Here is a 19,994-nt window from a genome sequence, read left to right on the forward strand (position 1 = left end):
TTGTAGATTGTATATTTCATGTAAACATCATTTCTCTTCTTGTAACAGAATACAAGAGTTCAGAGTGTCAGTTGTTCATGTTCTTCAATATGACATTGAAATCCCTGGGTTTTTTTCCATAAGGCTTAAGGCCTCTAAGCAGGCTAAGTGCAGTGAAGCTTGTCACACGTTGCCAGACATGAATCTTGACAGACCCAGTTTATTCCATGCTCACCTCATCTGACTCTTCTTCATCTGAATTTTCATCATCTTCTCCCCCTTCTGTCGGCACCACCTCATAACTGCAATGGAAGAAATATTTTACAAATAACCCTCTTCCTCTACCAAAAAAAGTCAATGAAAATTTATACAGTGATCGCTCGCTATTGTGCTCTTCGATAAAGCGCTACTTCGGTTATTACGCGCGGTAACGCATGGCTCCCAAAATTTATGTACACTTTTAATACTGAGAGTTTTACACAGACATGATTGTATTGTTGTTCGTTGTTTATTTGCACATAACGCTTCTCATTGCATAATCAACGGTTTATCGCTGAATGGAGTTCTAATAATCTGTTTGAAAACATCCGCGGCAGGTCCCGGAAATACGATTGTTCTACTAGTTAACTTTTCACACTATACATCCTTTGATCTTAGAAGCGCATGCATGCAATAAAAGAGAACCACAAGTGAAGTTTATATTCTTAATTAGTGGGCAATCCAATTTAAGGCTAAACTGTCACACACATGTAGTTGCTGTCACAACACGGCGGTCATTCATTACGTAATCGCGCTTTCGTAACATCGCCTGTTTTTTCCCCGTAGTTATAACAAGCGATTTCATTGGATTAAAATTTGTTTCTAATGACGCTTTCTTGCCGAAATCTGCTACAAGTTTCGTGATTGGTCAATTTTGAGCACGTGACCTCAGGCAGCCAATCAAGCTGTGATACAAAGCTCGTGTTTGATAGATTTCAGCGAAAGATTTTTTGTTAAATCGTGTTATTCTGAACGTTTTAAGCAGGAAATCACGATATATATTAAAAATATGGAACTTCGCGAATGTATCGTGCTAGGTTACGAGCTGTGACAAAGATTTTTCATGCATATATTTTTGCATTAAACGTTGTGTCCGAGCCGAGAATTCAAGGCGACGAAAGCCGAGATGTCATTTGACTTACATTACACGCGATCGCACGAAACGATGGAAATAATAACTTAGATGTAAGTTTGATTACTTTTAGATATATTGTTGATTTTATTTATCACTTTGTATAATATATTTAAAGATTTGCTTAAAATAGTCTTTATTTTGCTCTTTGACATGTTCGATACAGACCCGTTGTCGAAATGTGTGTCCGAGAATTTTATTTTCAATAACATCGCGGGAAATAGTGAATAATTTTTTAATTTATTGATAAAAAATGATAAATTAGAATGGTATACGTATTTCAGACATTGTGAAATATGACAGATTTAATAAATGAATGATATTACAGGTAGATCTAGGTCCATAAAAATATATACTATTTTGACGTGACGTGAGATAAACACATAGGCCTATTGATGATTTGAGATTTGCCGAGCGCGCTCCCCCGCCTCGGCCTCGGTTAAACGGCTCATCGCCTATAACGCCCACCAATTATTTGGACCCCATTGGTAGCGCAATAGCGAGCGATCACTGTATACAGTGAAAGTGAAGCATGAATAAAGAAAATTAACTAGATTCCTTTGAAAATATATATATTTACCCTGCGAAAGTATGAACACTATTTTATTAAGGTCATGTCATGGTGAAACAGAGGTTGTAGACACAGCACTCAGGAGAATCCACAAGCATGGTTTTGTGCTGATGCACCAAAGATTGATTTTTTAAGTTGCTGTTACAAATGAAGCTCTTGCAGTGGCCAAATATATATATGGTGGTAAACAGGTGAGGAAAATGCTACTTATTCATTGACTATCAGTTTAGAACAAACAGAGAGTAGTTGAATGGTGATAATTGTTGTAGTCACCCACCTGTAAATCTGGGTCACACAAACCAATAACTGATATTATGAGCAACATTCCATGCCATCAGGTAACAATGACAGGCAATTAACCAAGTTACCAAGAGACATAACCCACTTAGTCTCTTTTCTAAGTTCTGAGCCTCACAAAGAAGGAAATGCATAATATTGAAATGTTTTGTTGTGGACGTCACTCGATGTCATTGAGGCATATCCACAAAAAACTTCTCAACGGAGCAAAGTCAGAAAAGTAAGAAGGGGTCTGTGACCTTAGAAACTAGACAAACTTGAGGAAAGTTCAGTGATAGAATTTACCAGAACACTTGTAGATTTCTCTGGACCCACTCCATCCCGAATACCCAGCTGAAGCCTAAAAAGGTCCACTTACCCAGGGTGCAGTTCTAGCCAAGCGTCAAGTTGACCAGCAGTGGGAGCATCCTCCCCGGTCAACAGTTTCCCAGTAGCCGTCTCCTTGACGGTTGCATGTATCTCACTCATGTTGGAGCTCTCGTCCAGGCCCTGCAACAGGGAGCACCATTACATGCTGCACTTCAAACATGCTCATCACTAGGTTAATCTTCATCTTACAACCATTAGCTTTCCATATTATATTGCAAAATATGAAACATAAATTTTCAGGAATCACTTCCGGAGCATATGCTATCAAAATTCACACTAAAGAGATGACTTAATGGGATTTTTAAGAATCTGGTACTAATTTGGTAACTGTTAACTCAAAATGTTGTAATTATTGAACAACACACGAAGTAACTTCATGCATCACACATTGCATATGACTATATCTAAGAAAGTCACATCTCAAAAAGTCAAATGATCTATATGATAAAATGCAGTAGATTCAAGCATAACAGCTTTGATGTGACTTGCAGCTGCACCGAGGCAAGGATATCAAACAAGCTATATGGCTTTCATATCCTCTTCCTGTGATGATTTCACTTCTACATCTAATTCTAATTTAACGTAAATCTTAGTTTATTTATAACTACCATAGCAAATGAAAACTGAAGCAAATAAAAGTAGTAAATATAATTGTTCAGTAGTAAGAGGCTATAATAAAAAGCATCAACTTTAGGCTGTAGTGAAACCTTGTATGCCTTAAGTCATTGTAGTGTTAGATTTCAGCAATAGAAATATTAGATTAACAACTTGGAAATAGTTCTTTACAGGCTAGGCCGCTCTTATCTCTGATTCTAATGTTGTTGTTTCCTAGAAAACTTATCCTCTTTCATGAAGCCAGTCAATATCAACAAAAACATGATCAAGTAGAAAAACTTGTTCAGAAAATACCCCCAACCTATAAACAAAGTATCACCTATTTTAAAATGAAGATTTCAAAGAAAAACAAAAAATGCTAAAAATATGAAAAATGATATGAAGAAGATTAACAATTGGATTGTTTTTCTAGGTTCAGCAAAAGTCAGGAGATCAGATGTGAGTAAACAAATGATAACGTAGTTGCATTATCCACACCAATTTTGACTTGAAACAGAGTGAATAGCTGGTAAGGTGAACTAGATGAGGTGTGTTAAGTTTTAGAGGAAGCAGAGTGAGCGAATCAGATTCTCCTCTGCATCAGCAGCCACAGTGACATAGAAAGAACATTTGTTGCATTTCCTGCGAAAGACAGGCTTTCCTTCACAACTATAAGATATGTTGGCAGTGAAGAGGAAATCTGTTGAAAAATTAAAACATTTTATAGTCTGATTCTCAGCCTATACAGGAATTTAAGGCGATGATGTAAGAGAGGTAGGGTATTTAAAGCAATTATTACTATTTGTGTAAAGGTGCCACAGGGCACGTTACTTCATCAGAATATCCAGGTTACTTGTGAGAAACTATAGTTATCAGTGGCTCCATACAAAAAACATAACTAAAAGCTAGAAAATATTTATGATTTTCATGTATGCCCTGTGGGCAACGTGACCTGACCATGCCATTGGCATTCTAACAAGGAATTTCAAAACATGCCAATCTACATCCCTGTGAACAGACTGCTGTGACAATATTGTTACATCCCAGCTGGCAAAGCTTGACATGCCATTCAGCTTTTTCTCACAGGTATTTCCAGCTAAGCATTTTCAATATACACATGACATCCGCCATTTCCAAATTCTTCAATCTCCACAAGGTAAGGAACTTGAGAATGTATGAACATCTAAACACAGGGGTAGACAACTACTGGCCATATCTAACTCATCCCCAGCTTATTTTAGACTCATGTTTATGCAAAATTACTTTTGGAAGAAAACAGTTTGTCCCTCTTGATTTTAATTTGTCTTGGGACTTCCTGGCTTGGGCCATGTCTAACACTGTAGTGGATTTTAAATTATCATTTTCCGGTGTCTTAGTAAAGTGAAGTATTCCTGGATATTATAGTGAGTGAGTTGGGTTTAACGCTGCTTTTAACAGTATTCCAGATATATCACGGCATGTCAGCTTAATGTGGGAGGAAAGCCCAAAGTGATGTAGGTCTCAGACGTTAACCACTTCGGTGAAACCCACGAGCACGAGTATGGTGCTGACAAACCTAGAAACATAATCGGGGCGAACCAGGATTTGAACCCACAATCATAGGTGTCTGGCATGCCCAAGGGACGCAACTCTGCACTGCGAATCGCGGCGCCTTAGACGACTGGGCCACCCGTGCCCCCCACCCGGATATTATAAACTTCTTAACATTGTTTCAAGACAGCTGATAACTATGGCTTCTTCGGGGCTTATACCTCATTTGAGTTCATTTTAAAAATTATTTTTGCAAAATGAAAACTTATGCTGAACTGGATTCTCATATGGGTATCATATTTGACTTAACAGGAAGTTTGAGAAACACCCATCTTGAGAAACCACAAACACCAAAGTGAGGTATAAAATGAAACAGAAAGGTTCAGACGCAATCATGTTACTTGTCTGGATGTCACAAGCCTCAAACTACAAATTTCAATCCAGCTTGTTTACCCTATATCCTATTTCCCAGGACTTACGGTAAGTACACTAACACCTACATCCAATATTTACATAGCTATTTAATATCTGCACAATACAACTTTAAATAATACTTAAATAATATATATATTAATAAACAGCATCATTGCTATTTCTACTGAATTCTAGGCAGCCTTTTATCATGAAACATGTCTCATTCATAAGAGTTACATAATTGCAAATACACCCATTAAGTTTTTCATTCATTAAAATCTTGTTCATATTACAGTAAACTACGTTTATGACGAACACGCTTATATACGACATAACAAAATTATTTTTTAGTCCCTACCATTTGTTGTATAAATTGTGTATATATGCTTATAACGAACTACGGTTATTACGAACTAAAATTAGTGGTCCCTTCAAGTTCGTTATAACCGTAGTTTACTGTATATTGTCACCAGACTATGATATTAACGTAGCCATTTGGCAATGACTAGCAGTCACTATTTGAATAAATGGTCACTGGTCACCTTGCTGACAGCATAACAATATAGAGTGGAAGATTTCAAGATGGACAACAACTGATTGATGATCATATGAACACCCAAAACAAGATTTCTGGAGTCACAACCATGCCAGATAAAACATAATATTCATCCACAAATTCCTATCATTCAAAGACATTTCCCAACAATGCTGCATAAGGACAATGAACGATAAAATTGTCCTTTCAAATGCACAACAGTTGCAGTGAAGCATACCACAACTGGATCACAGAAAGTACACACACAAAATGGACTCGATACACAAAATGACACTGCCATACTGCCACAAACATCTCAGCAGAAAAGTCAAATCTATCACTTCCCACACCAGAATAAAGATGGCAATTCAAATTATTTTCTGTAATAAGCAACAGAAAAGGGTTGAGCATAATACTGGTACAATATACACAATTCTGGATTAATGAATAAACTGAGCATGACATAGGTGGAATTAACATAGCAGCTGCTATTCTGGAGCTACGGATTAGTAAAGCATGTAGATACACATCCTCGAATCCTTATGGCGTTTCATCTCCTTCAGTTTCTGATTTCTACTGTATTTCCACTCTACACAATCCATTGATGATTGGGATAAAATACTTTTCAAAAACAGAGTTACAAATAAGCCAGAAAATCTTCACTAACTTCATTTAACATTAGTTTTGAAAAACTCCATCATAACATTGGCATGGCATGTACAATTTGTAAGTCTGACAAATATATTTTCATTGAGTACTTGTCCAGTGGAAAGTGGGTTTACTTGGCCCAAATCATGTTTTTCTTCAATAAGAATTTCACAACCATTACAACTTCAGGAGAAGTGAATTTTTTCAATGTCATATATTTTGATTTGTTGTGCCATATAATTTGGTCCTTTCAACCCCTGTAGACTGTTAATTTAAAAACAGTAATGCATATATGGTCTGTTTTCTGGAGGGAAATAAAGAAGAGACAATACCAAGGTGTCCAGAATTGTAAATACCTTAAAATAGAAAGACTGATCCAAGCAATTTTGACCTCACTGGTTTGGCCACCAATGAGAAAATTCATCAGCCTCTAAATTTTCAAACTGGTCTGTTTCATAATGACATATATTTTGATTCGTCAGAGCAGTAAAAGTTTGAATAAGAATAGCTTGGCCCGAACCATAAGTTAGAACTGATAACCTTTCCCCAGTGGAAACAGTTATACATCAGAGTACGGATATAAAAGAGCCGTGGTAGTTCGAGGATGCTCGATACAATGCTACACTTACCCCTTCCTTAAGGGCATCGCCACTCTGCCCTTCCTGGAAAGTTTTAACCACAAGTCAATAATCAACCAAGGTGCTTCAATGGCACTTACTTTATCTTAGTTTGTAACATGCATCATGTGCTTCTAAGTATACTGAACTCATACTTTTGCTTGTCTATGAGTATTTTTTTTGCAAAGAAACATGGTACTGTCGGTGATGATGAAAACACCATATACCATTTATAATTGTGTAAATTTGGTGTTTCATCAGAATTCATCTCAGATCTGGTTATCAATTCCAGCATAAAATACTTGAGAAACACATACATGTTTCCTAAACCTTGCTTTGCTGGAATTTCTAATTTCAACATCTCTCATCTTACTCTCTGCAAAATCCATATAAACATCAGTAATATTTCTATGAAACTGAACTCAAATTTAGATTTATTATCAGATTATGGAGGAGAAATGTTGAACACCACTTGTGTTTTGTCCTTGCTGACATCTTTACCTTGGGTGTCTTGGGCCTCTTCTTCTTCTTAATCCTGTGCCTCTTCTTCTTGCGGATATCTTCCTTGTGTTCGTGGACCAACTTCATTAGATTGTCGATGTACTCGTCAGTCTGGTGGAGAAGGTAGGCCAAGCGCTTGTCTTTCTTCTGATCAATCAGCTTACGGTAACCTTCTTCATCTTCAGCCTAGGAGAAAGACAGGAAAATTGAAACAAAGTTTACTGTCACACAGTCTGCAATCAATGACAAACCAAACCAGTGGTCAATAGTATGAACAAGTATTGGGTAATAAGTATGGTTTCACACCACTTTTTTTGTTCAAGTAGTAACACAACAAATGAAGAAGGGGCAAAACACTTTGTACCAGTGTTGAGAAGTGAGCCAGGTTATAGCCATGATGAGCAAATCAGAGCTCAAATTAAGGACCTTGATTTAACTCATGTGGACATGAAAAACTAGTTGCACCAGACAAAACCAGGTTGCACCCTGGTCCCATAAATGTATCACAGTTGAATAATAGATGCACAAACTAGTCTAAATATGTAAAATCTCCGATCTCTGATGACTGTGTCATGTTTCGTGAATTCCAGATAACACAGCAATTAGTGATGTGGTGTGGTATAAATAAAGCTTAGAGGTATTGAGGGTGTTTAAGGGTGTTCAAGGATAATTGTTATGTGGACAAGTAAAGGTTAGTCAGACACAAATTTAAAAAGAAAATTTACATGCACCAAAAATACTTCAATACTCGGTTGCACTGGTGCTTGTTTTACATAGCTAAATCAAGCCCTGTAAACCCATTATCCATGTTTAGCCTTTCATGGGGTATACCATACTCCTCAGCCGTTGAGATTTATTCATAGACTAATGAAAGGCATCAGGATTTATACACTTACTCAAGTAAAGTGTTGGATATGTCATTATAGCAATTCTCATCATCAACTGACCATGAGACGTCTCATACGCTCTTTCTCTATTCTCTCCTGCTCCTTCTTCTGCTCCCGCTCGGTGTTTGCGTGGTACGTCATCACAGCCTTGTTCAACTTGCTGATCTTGGCCGTCACATTCCTGTGGAACTCCTTGAAGTCCTTGGCATGTTGTAGCACAGCATTCAGATATTCCTGAAAACAATATAGATGCATCATCAGTATCAACCCAGTGAGAAGGACACACACCTCCATTTACCTGCTGGTTTATCTGCCTTAACACCAACACATACCCATTTAGAAAACCTTTACTCAAAACTAGTTTAAGAAAACTACTCCACCCTAATGAAGTAGTCATTAAAGGTTTCACACTGTCAGCACTTGAAACACGAACATTTCTTTATCAAGTGAGTACAACAGATTTCATTGTGTTACGTCGCCTGGAAAAAGGTAAGAAACATTCTTAAAAAGTTTTGTCTTAAAATCAGTCCTAAGAAAAATGGCAATTCATGATTGTTGCTTTTCATATCTGAAACACACAGGTCAAACTATATGATCTACACAGCTGAATTATCATCAAGTCATCTGGACTTGTTCTTCTCCTACCTGATGTTTCTGCCTCTTCTTCCTCTCCTGTTCCACCTTCTGTTGTTTCTCAAGCTTCTCAGTTATACGGGCTTCTCTCAGTGACTGTCGCTTGCTGCGCTTGTACGCCTTGGTGTTGAGAGCCGTTTCTAGAGTGGTGTCGCGTCTCATGCATGACACAACATCAGTTCTCAGCTGTGAGGCATTCAAACACATATGTAGTGATTGCAACAAACAACTGACAGCAAATGACAGTACAGTCAAGTCCCGTTAATCTCACATGTTTAAACAATAAAAAAGTTCACAAAAATAAATAAATCTCACATGCTTAGTTGCATATGATTATGTCAGATTAACAAGTATGTCAGATAAACAAAATTACGTAGTATCAACATTCGTGATTGAAAATCGGACAACTACACAATAGATAACGATACAAACAGGTAACACAGAACTACTGTTAAGGGCTGTATAACTGATTCAAAATTCTTTTGAAAGCATAGTCTGGAATGGTAGTTGCCAGTTTCAAACTCAGACTGCAAAGCTCAAGAAAGCAGCTTTTTCAGTGGTCAATGTCCACTTCCTGTTAAGTCATTTAATTGGTCTGTCAAAGTTCGCAAAAGGTCGTTCTGACATGACCTGAAATGGGATGTCGTCAGTGGTAGCGAGAACTTGTATCTGAATTTAATGAGATTGAGGTAATCCAAGCATGTGATTAATCCTGTTTTGTTTATTTAAAGCATTAAATGTTCATTGCGCAAGTCTATCTCTGCACCCTTTGTAATATGCAGCCAATGGCTGACTTCTCTGGATATAAAACAATGCGTAGAAGAACAAAAAATACCATTTAAACGGTAAATCAACAAATCTGGTGATTTTTTATCTGACCAAGTTTCCTATCACCTGTTTGTTTACCGGAATTCACTGTAGGGGTATGGCATAATTCTTTTCTGCACATAATATTCGAATTTTCTTTTCTTCCAAAATACTGAATCCGCAAGAGGGAGTTGCGCATTATACTTGGGTGTGCATTGTACTTAAGTGCGCACTATACTCAAGAAAATACAGTAGCTGGTCTTACAAGAATGAACAGAATTTGACTTGGGCTTTGGACAAGTGGTTAAATGTCAGACTAAAGTAATATGGATTTACGTCGTACAGAACACTTTTTCAGTAATGTCAATACATGGCTAAATGGGAAAGTGATGCAGGTGATAGATGTTTCCCACTTTGCAGAAAACATTACGGGCATGGAACTGACAGATCACAAAGCATATCTGAACCCAACACCTGCAGATTGCAGCAGCTAAGGGACAGCAACGAGATCTCAGACCACTGGTCTGTCAATAGCCCTCATGCAACAAAGTGCACTGACTTATCTTGACAAGTATCTTCAGACAATCAATTCCTTGTTTTGGGAGAGCATAACAAATAATGTCAGTATTTGCTACCATTAGCTGCCACAAATTTAATCACTTAATAGTTTTAAACAATACAAAAAGCATGTGCTGAAAATAATACCAGGTTCCCGGGCAAAATATTTTTCTCTTTTCACAGAAATCCCCAAATACACAAGTACCTGTCTTTGGAAGTTGAGCAGTCTGAGAGCCCGGAGCTCTATCATGGCCTTGCATCTCATGTCTTCAGGCATGGTGGCAGGCATCTTGCTGAGTTCCTGGATCCGAGACCCGATACGAGCAGCAAGTCTAGAGCACAATGAACTTTCACCATCACTTTAACACATTCCCCAATACCGAACAAGGCATGAGACAATTAAGTGTTCTTTATATAGCAATGCACCCTACATTGTCATTTCTAGAATGATAACCTGCAGCAGTTGGACGAAATGTTTCCAAACAAATTAATTTAATATTGTAAACATTATACAACCTTAGAGTGAGTGAGTTGGGTTTAACGCCGCTTTTAACAGTATTCCAGTCATATCGCGGCGTGTCAGCTTAATGTGGGTGGAAAGCCCGAGGTGATGCAGACATTTACCACTTCGGTGAAACCCACGAGCATGGGTATGGTGCTGACAAACCTAAAAACATAATTGGGACGAACCGGGATTCGAACCCACAATCATAGGCTTCTGGCGTGCCCAAGGGACGCAACTCTGCACAGCGAATCACGGCACCTTAGACGACTGGGCCACCCGTGCCCCCTACAGCCTTAGAACAAATATTTAACATGCTAACATGCTGGTATGGTTACAATGTCTATAACATCAGTGTTCGAAATAAAGGGGGGGCCGTGAAGTCCTCAAGGCTTTTTCCCCCCCATAGTATTTGAATCTAGTGTCCTCCTAACTCTTTAGCTTTTAACATTAGGTTTGTGACAAGGATCCCTTGACTTTAAAGCTTAACTTAAAAAATGTTTTGAAATAAGCTCTACATTTAGCTCTACATTTAGCTCTCACCTGTTTTCTCTCTCACTCAACATCTCAATAGGATCCAGTCCTTGTGGTTTAGCTACAGGTGCAATACGGTTCTGCTTCTGTTGAAGGGCCATCATGGCTTGCACTGAAGGTGGTGGGGGCTGACTAGGCTGGGTGGGTCTGGGTGTTGAAGCGCCACTATCAGGTGTTGATGTTGGGGGTGGTGCTCCATTAGGCTGGGCAGTGCTTGACATTGCCCTCATCTGCATTTGTTGTGGCTGCTGTGATGGATCAGATGACTGTTGTGACTGCTGCTGCTGCTGTTGCTGCTGTTGTTGTTGTTGCTGCTGCTGATGCTGCATCCTCATCTGCTGCATCTGGTGAGGATCTGCTGTTATAGGAAAGGTATAATAACTATCTACATCCTACACGCCAAGTTATTACTGAAGCAAATATTTTTCAATTTGAGCAACAGCATCGTTTTGTCTACAAGAGTTAAGCCTCTTTATCAACATCAACTCTTAAAAAAAATCATGCAAACAACAGACCATCCTTCCCACATAGCCCACTCCCTAGAACAAGTGTTTCTATCTTTCCAAAAGCCAGCACACCCACCCATTTACAAAGCAAAGGTTTTGCTGTCCAGGACAGTTTACAATATTCTCCGACTGGCTCAGGTTTTTACCTGGTCTAGGAAATGGTCCCAGTGGCCTCTTACCCTCCACAGCTAACCGGAGTGTGTCCGGGATGATCTGGTTGCGAGCTAGTAACTTGTAGGCCATGATCTGTGCTCGCAATTGATGGAGCTGTGCGGAGCTGAAGGCAGTTGGGCGGGGTCCTCCGGGGGGCATCTGACCAGGGGGCATTCCTTGAGGGGCACTTCCTGGAGAAGAACGTTAAATTCACTAGATTAGACTAATGTTAATCATGTATTCTTTCACTTTTAATCTCTAAGACATTGAGATATAAAGACTGAATAGTTACTGCATGGTCTTTTGTTAAACACCACACACAGGAATGTTCCAGCCTGCAAATAAATAAGTCTGGACCAGACAACCCAGTGACAGATACTTTGAGTAACATCCGATGTCAAGGGATACGATGACATCTGCAAAAAGTTATATACAGTCAAAAACCGTTCAATGTGTCAAACTTACGGTTGTCTTGAGGTAAAGGCTTGGTCCCTTTGTATTCTTTCTTTATTCATTTTCAGTTGTGTCAAACCTTCGATAACTCGAAAGTACTTAAAAAGGTCCCTTCAACCTCGACACAACAGTGGTTTGACCATACTATTAACATGATTAATTACTTAATACAAAACTGTAAAGTCAGTGAGTGATTTCCCTAAATGTCCCCATAGTAAACTTTGAATTTGGAACAGAAGTAAATAATTGTGCCTAACTCAATAAAATGCACACTGATCTTTTTTAATTGGAAAGTTAGATTATGTTGTCTAGACTTGAAAAATACCTTTCTCACAAAAAGTTAACATTCGGTCATATATTCATACTTTGAAAGGTTTACAACTGAGGTGTATCACTCATATGTCAAAAAAAGCCTTGATGCCAGATAGAGAGAACCAAGATTTCCTTAACAAGCATTTTAACTTTGAATAAAGAAGCAAATCAGTTCCTACCTTGGATCTTACCTTGCCCTTGATTCCCCTCCATGTTGTGCGGTGGCATGTTTGGTCCCATCCCCATGTTCCCTGAAACAGGTCCCATAGGCCCAGGTCCAGAGTTCATACCAGGGCCAGCCATGGTTGTGTTCATAGCTCCACCACTACCGCTAGTATTGGGTACTGAGGGGCCACCCATGTTGGATGATGGTTGTGACATCGATGTACTACTTGTTGGCACGTTGGGATTGTTCATGTTGGGAGGCATGTTCATGCCTGGTGCCCCCATTGGCCCGTCGTTGGGTCCTCCCATGTTCTGTGAGGCCATATTGCCCGGCATGTTGGGACCAGGACCACCCATTCCTCCGTGGGGCATGCCTCCAGGTCCCTGCATACCTGGAGGACCAGGCATGCCCTGTTGGGGACCTCCTGGCATACCTTGCTGTGGGCCACCATTCATGCCTTGTTGAGATCCTCCATTTATGTTCTGCCCTCCACCCATTCCTTGCTGTGGGCCACCAGGCCCACCCATCCCAGATTGAGATCCACCCATCCCTTGTTGGGAAGCAGTCATTCCTGGTTGTGGGCCACCCATTCCTGGCATTGGACCACCTGACATCCCTGGTGGTCCTCCCATTCCCTGTGGACCTTGGTGCATTCCTGGCATAGGCCCTTGCATTCCTTGTGACTGTGGTCCCATGGTCATTCCATGAGGAGGGGTGCCAGCCATTCCAGGCCCACCTGGTCCCCCTTGCATACCATGTGGTCCAGGCCCGCCTGGCATGTTTTTGGCTCTGTTAGCCATGACCATCAGTTGATCATATCTTGGGTCTCCTTGCATTCCTTTCTCTTCCATCTGGCTGATAGCCTATGAACAACAAAGCATCAACATTACATCATCATGACTGAATATGGCCTATGGAAAATAAGATACAATGTCTTAAGTTACCTATTTACCAGTGAGAAAAAACATTCTGCTTTTCAGAATGGTTATGTTAGCTATCACTACTCCACAGAATGGTTATGTTAGCTATCACTACTCTGCAGAACGGTTATGTTAGCTATCACCACTCTACAAAATGGTAATGTTAGCTGTTACTACGCCACAGAATGGTTATGTTAGCTATCACTACTCTGCAGAATGGTTATGTTAGCTATCACTACTCCACAGAATGGTTATGTTAGCTATCACTACTCTGCAGAATGGTTATGTTAGCTATCACTTCTCTGCAGCATGGTATGTTAGCTATCACTACTCCACAGAATGGTTCCATATATGATGGCCACTCTGCAGAATGTTTACGTTAGTTATCACTACTCTACGGAATGGCTCGGTCAGCGATCACCACTCTGCAGAATGGTTCTGTCTGCAGAAACAATGATATCCCTTCAGGCAGCAGTGAAAATCCTCAAACAAAACATGACTTCAAATCCAATAGAGAGAATCTATAGACACCTACTTCAACAATTTATCATCAAAATTATTACTCCAACATGTCCAAAGGATTAAAAGACAATGCTTTAAAAGTGCTTCTAATTCACACATCAGCTGTACAAAATGGGCACCAAAAAAGTAATAAAAGGAATAGGTTACCATGGTTACCTTCTGTAACATCTGCACATTGTCTTGAGGGTAAGAAGCGCTAGGCCCTGGGGGTGGTGTATTCATCATGTTGCTGTCGTCCCCAGTTGCCATACTGGCTGCCACTCACACGCGTGAGTTACTTCCCTTCCCCTTCCCCAAAGCCTGCAATACAAACAAGTTTAACATCATTCAACCCCTAATATGGTTAGTTGAGTTGGCTAGGACAATGTAGTATTGTACTATTTTGTAGCCATGAAGCAACTATTCATCATGTTCATGTTTTGATGACAAAAGCTGTAATGCATAATACAAGAAATGTACATGACATCTTCAGGATCTACACCTGGAAAAAGGTTGAAGCACCACCTTTCATTTCCATATATCTTCAACATCCATCTTGTGTCTACGTAACATCCTTAATCATTTACAATTATGTTCACCTCACGTACAGATGCATTACAATTCGCAATACTGAGTCACGATATAAATACTTCACCATTTTACCATCTGGCCTGGTTAATAAGAGGTTGCTGCTACAAACCAGTTTGTGTTTCGACTTCAATGATTGGTATGACTTGTTCTTTTGGCATGATGCAATCAGATTAAGCATCATGTTTTGTGATAGACGGGGAGGTAATTCTGGCCTGTGTAGTAATCAAGACAGGTTATAGCCAAACCGTAATTTGTAAATATTACTTTTCCATGGATTCCTTTATGGTCGTGTAACTTGAACTGATACATGCAGGGATTTATCTTTGGCTTCTAATCTAAGCACCCTTGTCAGGCAAACTGGGAAAAGGTATTTTGTTTCAAACATTTGATTTTGTGTTATATAAAAACTGGTCCTGCTATCAGTGAAACACAAGTCCCTTCTTCAAAGCCATAACATCAGCTGAATATTAGGAGTTGTGAAATTTCTAATTCCAATTGGGAATGTTTACTGACATTTGTTGCAGACCTTTGGCCGAATATCAGCCTTTGAGCAGGTCTAAATAAATCCCTGAAATGGGTCAGTGATTTGGGGGGATTCAGGACATTTTCATGATTTTATCAACCTTTGATCGGACATTGTTCCATTCCATTACCAACTTCAAAACAATCTTTAAGACACTTTTGGAGTACATTAATCATGTCCTTGAAAGTGAAACAAACTGACACACATGGGTAAGGTGTACTATCTTGTATCACCAGGTGCTAATCCATAAATCCTTGCTAAATTATTGAATCATGTCGTCCCCAAAACATGTGGAAGGCATTGCATGCTAGGTGGGGCTGTGTGAATGCTGTATGTTATTGACATTTTCATAAATGTCTTTTTCCAAGTATTACAGTGATTTGGAAATCCATGCAACATTAATGATTTCTACCATGACATTTTTGACATACCATACTGAGGTCAAAATCATTCACCTCCTTCATTATCTCTTATTATGACATTCTAAAACTACATATCAAAGCCCACTGAAGACTTGAAGTCGAAGCTATGTTGCAAATTAAGCTACATGAAGAAAGATATTCAATAGGTAATGAAAACATTACTTACTTTTTCACTAATACACATTTTAATCAAACTTGATCTGATGATAATTTTGCATCACAAAAATAAACAAAATTATAAAAACATGCTCATTTGACCATCCAAGTGTAAACAGAAATAAATGTTCTCCAAGGTAAGACTTAATTTTAGTGTATTGAGATGGTAATTAGACACATCAACGTTAGAAATTGACACTAGTCCTGTAGTCCTTACCAAACTGCCCAATAGTAAAGGTATCCTAAGGACTAGTAGAAATTGGCCCATTTTAAGGGTTTTTCTTTGTTGTTATCATTATAAGGACTAGTGGACAAAAACTGTTAGTTTCTAACCATGCGCATAAATTGATAATGAGAAATATTTCTTTGGGGTTCGAAAACCCATAACAAAAGGACATCATGGTTGGATTGCTAAGCATCTTAAGCTGACTACATCAGCCCAAGGAACCAAACAAACACATTTAGTCTTGCGCATCATTGTCATGAATTACCCTGGAAAAGAGAAATAGCAGCATAATATATATATATTTCTGTCAAAGGTGAACTATGAGCAGTAATAATTCAAAGCAATAATATTACCAGGACTACTTTAAACATCATAAACATGATAAAGACTAATTAAGGCCATATTCAAGCCTTGTCAGCTTTACACTGTCATGTCTTAATTAGGACATAAAGGGATATTGATGATCTCATAATGCCAATTATTTTCATGTCAGTCTCATAAGTTGACCATGGTGCTCACATGGTCTGTGGTACTAAAGCATGTTAAGATCTAATCAGCTAATGTAAGATAATATGCTTGATTCATAAAACCGCCTTAAATTTGTCCCACATACAGGAATAGAAAAAGATATCTTCATAAGTAACACATAGTTCCTTACTAAAAGAGTTAATGTTTTCCCATATAACTAGAATGTAAGCCTATCTCACTGAGAAATTGTACCCACGAGACAACATATATTTTGTTATTGACAATTAAAAACAAAAGTAATTAAAAATGTTTATGACAAACTGAAACACAATTCCATAAAACAGTCTTCACGTGATATTAAAACTTCAATGATTATATTTTCTATCATTATAAAACTGTAGATGAAATGTTATTCAACAAAACTAGACTGAGTGGATTCCCACAGAACCCATCTAGGCTATGACTGGGCATAAAAAGAAAATCAATATGAAAGCAGATGAAATACTTACAAGGCATCAACAGAAGGTAGTGGATATGCTACTTGGAAACTTGGTGACTTTAAATTTGTTAATTGGAATGTGTAAAATCGTTTTAGACATGGTCTAATCACAAATTTGATGTTGGATTTTTCCACTCGAGACCTTGGTTAGAACAAAGGCCAAACGGATGAGCAAAACACCACTACCAAGCGAAATAAACAGCCCCTAGATCATAATTTGGTTGGCTTCTTTGAAGAGATGAATTACTAAAGCACCGATATGCCGATACGCGAAACGCCAACGTGCACACTTACCGGTGTAATAAGTCAATAACACTGGCCTTGTGATAAAAGAAGTGTCCCAGATTGCTATTTCCGTGATCAGCTTCAAGCCAGTGCGCACGGAGACTACGCATGCTGGCCCAGAACCGGTGTTGAGTCAATTTGACCCCACAGCATTATTAGGCCTCAAAGGACGCTCGTTTTTGCGAAACAAACTTTTATCATATACACTAAGAGATTTAATTGATTGTAATATCACGCATTTGACACCGACTACGAATCTTAAACAATATCATATTGGTCAAATATAAATGTATTCACGACAATAGCAAACCCTAGAGATTCGAATCACATGGACGTATAATTGTTAACTCACACGCGTAACAAGTTTGAAGATTTGAGGAAGCGTATTTTCCAAATGTAGTTCTCCTAAACATAACCATGAAAGTGAAGGGTATGCAATAGTACGATACTGGCAAGAACATATCAATTTAGACCATTGTATTACAAGAAATTACAAACGGTTTAATGATTATGAACCCGAATAAATGTTTGTCTCTGAACAAGTGCCGCCTTCATAGTAAGGGAAGCAACTGCTCATGAAGTACAATTCGTCGAGCAAAGATTACCTCCCTTTGACTAAAAACCAATCACAAACATGGCGTCATTGACAGCGGGGTCTTTGACTGACTAGAGCATAACATGGAATTTATCTGGTAGGCTCTTATTTTTCAGTTAAGAAGCAACGAAATAAATTGCACATGTATTTCTTTAATGACTGATTTGGCGAGGTTATTACTCTCAAGCTGGACGACTAGGAATTTTTTTCTGTTGTCGTTGGTTCATGTGCAAACTTGCATCGTTTCTTGAAATATTGTTGACAAGTGAACCGAGTTTAAGTATTCACATGGCTAGAGGAAAAGCATGACAAACTGCATCATGATTCTGTTGAAATGATATTCATTGATAGTTCACATCAGAGCAATAGTGACAGTCTTCTACATTGTAATGTGAATCCTATGGTAATTTACTAATTATTTAATGCTTCAAAACAATCAATGTTTAATGGTAAAACTGCGTTAGAATTATTTACTACTAGTCGAGGACTGGTTAAACCCTGATTTTATTAGTATTCAGAGTGTGTAACTAGTCCACCAAATGAGATAACAGATAAAAACACCAGTCACAATAATATTACCAGTTTTAGAAAACCATTGTGGAATCAATTCAGTTTAATTGTCACAGTCTCAGCTGTTGCTAGTCTTGACATATGATAAAGCTTTAAGCGTTAATGTAGCCCACCTGTGCAAGAAGTCAAAGTAAGAACGCTTGTTACCAAATACATGTAGTCAACTAATGTCTCCAGTCATTAGGGACTTGCATCAGCATGATCAATAGCTGGTTAAAGCAACCTCATTAACATTGTAAATCAGATCTACTCCAATACTAGCGATACTATGTGAGAAAACCCCCATAGCAAGTCGCATCATGTGAACCCTGAGCAACTCTTGATCACCCATTCCAAAAGTAGGATGCATGGGTTCTTGAGCCAGTCAGATGTCAATCTCATTAAAATCAGAACTTAGTTCTTATTACTGCTAAACAAAGACCTGAGGACATCCCATTCTGGATCCCGTCAGAACGACCTTTCGCCAACTGTGTCCTACCAATGTAATGACTAACAAGAAGTTGACATTAGCCAATCACAAAGCACCTTTCTCGAGCTTTATGGCACTAGTTTCACACTGGAATCTTCCATTTCAGACTACATTTGAAAAATATGTTGACAAAGTTCTCTATTAAAAATTTGAAAACTGAACAAAAGAACATTCTGGAATGTCTAATATATGGTCGAGATTGTATGACACTATGCAAGGTCTCTTCCGTTCAAATGTTTTCTCACGTTGAAGCAAGAGACAGGCAATGATTTTGAGGGAATCAGTCGTACAGGCTGCACCTGTCATTCGGAATACCCCATGTTGTCCTTTTTTCAAAGTGCATGATTAGAAAACACATTCCAACTGTCACTATCCTGATCTGGTAAGCCATGCTCTGATTGGTCGGTTGAAAGGTCGTTCTGACCTGACCAGTAATGGGATGTCCTCAGATCTTTGTTTGAACGATGTAGAAAACTAATCAATCTTTCTAGTTTCATTTAAGGTTAATTTCCAAGAGAGAAAACTTCATAATATTGGTAGAAAGTATTTAAATATCCCAGAGAAAGTGCTGATATAACACACTCCATAATCAGCTTCGAAAACAAACCTTTTTGGGTTGGCGTGGCTAAAAGCTACTGGCAAAGCGGTTTTCATTGGCTGATATGTTTGCAATGTTTATCCATCTTGTGATTCTTAGCTGCAATATATATACCTTTTCTGCTATTTCTGTTTATCGTACAATAATAACAACTCATTGCATGCATTGTTGAATGTGTGGAACGTCACCTTTGGTCCTTACAATTAACAATCTGTAACAAGCCTTTTGTGACTAGTATCCTGTTTGGGGAAAATAACCACCTGCTGCCCTATATCCCATTCCACACAATGAATGCCTGTCAGGAATTATTCCCTTGAGTAGACAACTGAAGGCATCATCAGTGTTGTTACTAATAAGGCATAAGTTCACGGAAGTTGTGGACACAGTGAAAAAGAGTATGAGCAGACAGAAAAAGACCGTAAAACGATTAAGCA

At 38.6% G+C, this 19,994-nt stretch overlaps 2 protein-coding genes across 11 annotated transcripts in view; one reads left to right on the forward strand and one right to left on the reverse strand.

The window, feature by feature from the left end:
- LOC124114190 (probable global transcription activator SNF2L2) overlaps nt 1-17,491 on the reverse strand; it is a 40,049-nt gene extending 22,558 nt beyond the window's left edge. The window contains exons 1-12 of one of the 9 annotated variants that reach the window (XM_046474774.2): nt 17,338-17,491; nt 14,327-14,479; nt 12,763-13,600; nt 11,800-11,997; nt 11,157-11,505; nt 10,317-10,443; nt 8,759-8,932; nt 8,174-8,347; nt 7,227-7,412; nt 6,738-6,770; nt 2,377-2,507; nt 215-281 (exon numbers count right to left, since the gene is read on the reverse strand). In XM_046474774.2, the coding sequence (XP_046330730.2) occupies nt 215-281; nt 2,377-2,507; nt 6,738-6,770; nt 7,227-7,412; nt 8,174-8,347; nt 8,759-8,932; nt 10,317-10,443; nt 11,157-11,505; nt 11,800-11,997; nt 12,763-13,600; nt 14,327-14,428 (2,379 nt within the window). In that variant the 5' untranslated portion in view covers nt 14,429-14,479; nt 17,338-17,491. Of the gene's footprint in view, nt 1-214; nt 282-2,376; nt 2,508-6,737; nt 6,771-7,226; nt 7,413-8,173; nt 8,348-8,758; nt 8,933-10,316; nt 10,444-11,156; nt 11,506-11,799; nt 11,998-12,750; nt 13,601-14,326; nt 14,480-17,337 lie in introns of all 9 variants that reach the window. The other 8 variants (XM_046474778.2, XM_046474772.2, XM_046474771.2 and 5 more) reach the window with 8 other exon arrangements.
- A 443-nt stretch (nt 17,492-17,934) lies between these two features.
- The window catches only part of LOC124114191 (spindle and centriole-associated protein 1-like), a 28,981-nt gene continuing 26,921 nt past the window's right edge, over nt 17,935-19,994 (forward strand). For both annotated transcript variants that reach the window (XM_046474781.2, XM_046474782.2), the window contains exon 1: nt 17,935-18,020. The gene's annotated coding sequence lies outside the window, so the exon portion shown is untranslated. The remainder of the gene's footprint in view (nt 18,021-19,994) is intronic.

The sequence above is a fragment of the Haliotis rufescens genome, unplaced genomic scaffold, assembly GCF_023055435.1.
Source record: "Haliotis rufescens isolate VD_foot unplaced genomic scaffold, xgHalRufe1.0.p SCAF_2, whole genome shotgun sequence".
Lineage (NCBI taxonomy): Eukaryota > Metazoa > Mollusca > Gastropoda > Lepetellida > Haliotidae > Haliotis > Haliotis rufescens.